This window comes from Frankliniella occidentalis, unplaced genomic scaffold (assembly GCF_000697945.3).
Source record: "Frankliniella occidentalis isolate FOCC.00 unplaced genomic scaffold, Focc_3.1 Scaffold54, whole genome shotgun sequence".
NCBI classification, from domain to species: Eukaryota; Metazoa; Arthropoda; class Insecta; order Thysanoptera; family Thripidae; genus Frankliniella; species Frankliniella occidentalis.
Window position 1 is genome coordinate 1,247,704 of NW_026267184.1, and position 4,150 is coordinate 1,251,853.

General features: G+C 52.4%; 1 protein-coding gene across 1 annotated transcript in view; it reads left to right on the forward strand.

The window, feature by feature from the left end:
- Positions 1-4,150, forward strand: part of LOC113216679 (uncharacterized) — a 20,587-nt gene that overhangs the window by 13,363 nt on the left and 3,074 nt on the right. The window contains exon 2 of the mRNA XM_026436471.2: positions 2,774-2,859. Within this exon, the coding sequence (XP_026292256.1) occupies positions 2,774-2,859 (86 nt within the window). The remainder of the gene's footprint in view (positions 1-2,773; positions 2,860-4,150) is intronic.

The window sequence follows — 4,150 nt, forward strand, 5'->3', positions numbered from 1 at the left end:
CCCGCAGCCCCCCTCACGCTCAGACTCATTCACGAAGAACCTATAAGCAAAAGCGCGCGCCGCGTGGTGCACCTGTGAGTGTGCGGTGCTGCGATTTATATACAGCCGCCCCCCTCGCGCCACGCAAAGCAGCAAGCAGCCCCAGCACAGAGATTTACGGGTAGAGATGGTATTGCAGCTGCTGCAGCTGCAGGTGTGCGGCCGGTGCAGCGCCTCGGGGGATGAGATACCCATCGCGCGCCGAGTTGTGGACGGCGGCGGCGGGCGCGCGAAAATCGACGGTATTTTGCGAATAATGGACGCGATTCCAAGCCAGAGATAATGTTGGACACGCCGCGAAACGGCGCACGAGGAGAAGAGCGCGTGGCGTGGGTGACGATGGGGTGGAAGACAATTACCGTTCAATTTCATTTGTTGAAAATTAAAATTTCTTGTTATAATATGGCAGACGATTGTTAATAAAAAATGAATTACGTCGAATAACAACACATCTGTTGGTTCGATAGCAAAAAAAAATTGTTGTAATTTTACAATAATTTTTGTGCTATAATAAATGCTGTATAACAACATAATAACATTATCAATCATAAAGATTCTCAAGAAATTTGTTGTAAATTTGTAACTTCAATATTTAAAGGTGGATACAGAGTTCCCAAAACGCGAGGGTGATTTTCACGCTAGGCGTGATTTTCACGCCAGGCGTGATGAAAGTCGGTTCCTGATTGGCTATGTGAAGCTTACGAAGCGTGGAAAATCACGCCTGGCGTGAAAAATCAAGCTTTGCGTGAAAAATCACGCTTTGCGTGAAAAATCACGCTTTGCGTGAAAATCACGCTTGCGTTTCGTGAACTCTGAATCCATCTTTACAGTGTGCTCTGATTTTTATTGGGTGATGTATCCCTCGGGTGCAACGTTGCCGATTACGTTGCTCTGTCGCTCTCCCTTTCGGAAGTGCATCGCGTGGCTGCTGCGCTGGGGCGCCCACACTTTATGCACCACCGGGCCAGCGCAAGGCGTGTGCCTTATGATGGCTGTATGATGGAGGTTTGCTGAGTGTAATTGATTCACTTTTATTTACTACTACTATTATTTCTTTCTGCTGCACCGCCGCCATGAAACGCCACGCGTGCGGTGCGCGCGTGTGCCCGACCGCCCCCCCCCCTCTCTCTCTCTCTCTCTCTCTCTCTCTCTCTCTCTCTCACGCGCGGCACACGCGCACCGCCAACAACAAACACCGCGAGGCGATTTGGCGCGAACACGCAAGCAAGCAAAGCGCTGTGGGGGCGCGCAAGCCGCCATCGAGATCGCCCCCCCCCTTCTCTCTCTTCCTCTAACACACACACACACACACACACACACACACACACACAGACACACCTCTCTACTAATGTCCGAGAGCGCGATTTACATAGATCTAGAAGTGCCGCTCTCGCAGCCCCAGGGCCGCATCGTAAAATTTAGACACTTAAACACCACACAAAGAGTGCGGCAGCAACAGAACAGCGTTTCGCCTTTTTATGATATGTTGGGATTAACAAGAAAGTCAGCGTCAAAAGACGATGCAAAAAAAATTTAATGAATTAGCACCCATGTTATTAGTAGAAAACAATTTATGGATATGGTTTTCATTGGAAGCGGGTATCTTGTTTAATCCGAAAATTTTAATTCTACCGATGGAATTAAAAAGAAAGAGAAAGGCGGAGAAGGGGTTAGAAATATGAGCGCGGCTGTGGTGCGTGGGAGGATGCCGTAGAGTCGCTATGCCATTATTCGCAGACTGGTTCCTCTTTCCTAGAAGTGCAAGGCGTCGCGTCTCATTAATTCAAGTGGTGTCACTGCGAGCGGGAGGGCTGCTCAGAGGGTGGTCGTGAAAAATGACCAGTGTCACGCCACCAGCACCACCACCGTCTGCAGTAAGAAGTGCGGTAAGAAAAAAAACGCAAGTCGGAGGCGGAGGAGAGAGAAGGACGCCCCCCCCCCCTCCTTCCCTCGGGCATTTTAAACCAGGCGTAAAGGCCATACGAACAACCATCACGTGCGTGACACTTACAACATATTTACCACCACCCCCTCCACCCCAATCCCCGTAAAAAAATAAAATATCATTGATAATATAGGGGTCAGTAAATGTGTTCTTTATTTTAGTACACATTATTCGTTTGATTGTGTGTTGAGAGTTGCCTTACTATTATTGTTGTTCTTCAGTTGTTTACTCCGAACTAGCACAATAATACACTCGAGAAAATTGATTGAGACCACGGAAAATGTGTGCTAACATGAAGAACACACATGTTTCGGTGGGGTGTTGAAGCGGAAACAGTTTTAGGTGTCGTGTGAGTCAAGGGAGAGAAAGAAAGAAAGGGGAGGGAGGGGCCATTAAATTTTGGCCAAGCAGAGCAGCTGCTGGACCTCCTGGACCGGTTGCGCAACGCTGTGGCGGGCGGCGGCGGCGGCACTCTTTTCTCATACATTTCCTGGCAGAGACAGAATGACTTTTCGGCGCCCTGCTGCCGGCGCCGCGCCACCCGGCGCCACTCTCCGATGACGCCAACTTACCCCGCGTCGTCCCGAGCAGTCACGAACACTGCAGCAGCAGCAGCAGCAGCAGCATCGCCTCCTCCCGGACGGAGAAAGCATAAGGACGGGGCACACTGCGAGGAGCTGAAGCCGAGGACGAGTGTGCCTGTTCGCGCCCGCATTTGAACCAACGCAACAACAACAACATGTTTCGCCGCCGACTTTGTCCTGACTGTGTCGTCTGTTTTGTTCGCAGGCGGGCGTACTGGGGCTGGCCGTCCTCGGGGCGCTACTGTCGGGGTCGCCGGGCGGCGCCCCGGGCTCCGGAGTGTCGGCAGTGCCGTGAGTATACGGGGGGAGCAGGGCGGGGGAAATGGTTGGGGGGAGAGGGAGGGGCCACACGAAATACTGCGCGCGCAGAGCGTTTAGGAGGAGAAATATATAGTTTGAGTGGACGACTTTTAGCCGCGCTGCCTATTAACAGCTCCGGCGGCGCCTTCACCCGTCCGTCGCGGGAGATGTCGGTCGGTTAAACACGTTCTCCAAACGCCCTCCGGCAGCGCGCACGAGCGCACACACAGCAGAGAGAGAGAGAGAGAGAGAGAGGGGAGGAGAAAGAGAGAGAGAAAGGTTTTTTCAGCAGGCGATTTGGAAGGGTTTTTAACAGGATTTATTGGGGATTTTGTTTACAATTTTAGGGTGCGGGGTGAATTCCAGAGTAACACTTGACATGACGTGTTTCCTGCTGGCGTAGAGGAATTCCAGAAAAAAAATTGCTTTGAAGTAAAACATTTTTAGGATAGAGGAGAAAAGAGCAAAAGTTTGCTCAGTGAAGGCGCCTGGTGGTTAGGCAACAGGCCGACACGTCTCTTGAGCGGGCGGCCTATCTTCGGATCGTCAGGCGTCAGCAGGGGCGAGAGAAAAGAGAGACAGACAGAGACAGAGCGGGAGGGAGAGAGGGAGAATGTAGGTGTTATTTGGCGGCTCGGCGCGGGGACTGGGCTTTGGCCTGCTGCTGGACCTAAATTTTGCAGTAACAGCAGGATTCCGGAAAATTAGGTATTTCCGGCTGGTGAGCGTGGAGTGGGGGGAGGGGGCGGGGGCAGTATAGGCGGTGGGAGAGGTAGAAAAGGTCAAATTAGCGCACACATCGTACTCGGCTGATATAAAAAAAAACAAGCGCGGTGGCTGCAGCAAGTAGCATAGCACAGCACGGCAGGCATTTGGAATAGGGATATGCATGTTTGCGCTTTCTCTGCTCATCCCGCTCATGCTGGCGTGGCGTGGCGTGGCCCCTCGCCACCGTACCACCACCACCGCTCCGTGTGTGCTTGCTTCGAGCTGCATCAGATTTCGTCTGCATTTTTGCCCGGCCGCCGGCCACGGCCATACAGTGAACGTGATGACGCTCACGAGCATATATAGAGGACGTACGACGCCGTCGTCGACGTCGTGCTTCGGAGGGGGATAGAAAGGGGGATGTCGCCGTTGTTCGAAAGCTCACCCACCACCACCCACCACCACCACCACCACCACCACCGCGAGCAGCGGCTTTTCTGCCGTGCCCACTATTACCATCGCTTATGTCACCATAGAATAGAACGGCACTTATTGTATACCCCGCCCGAACTCC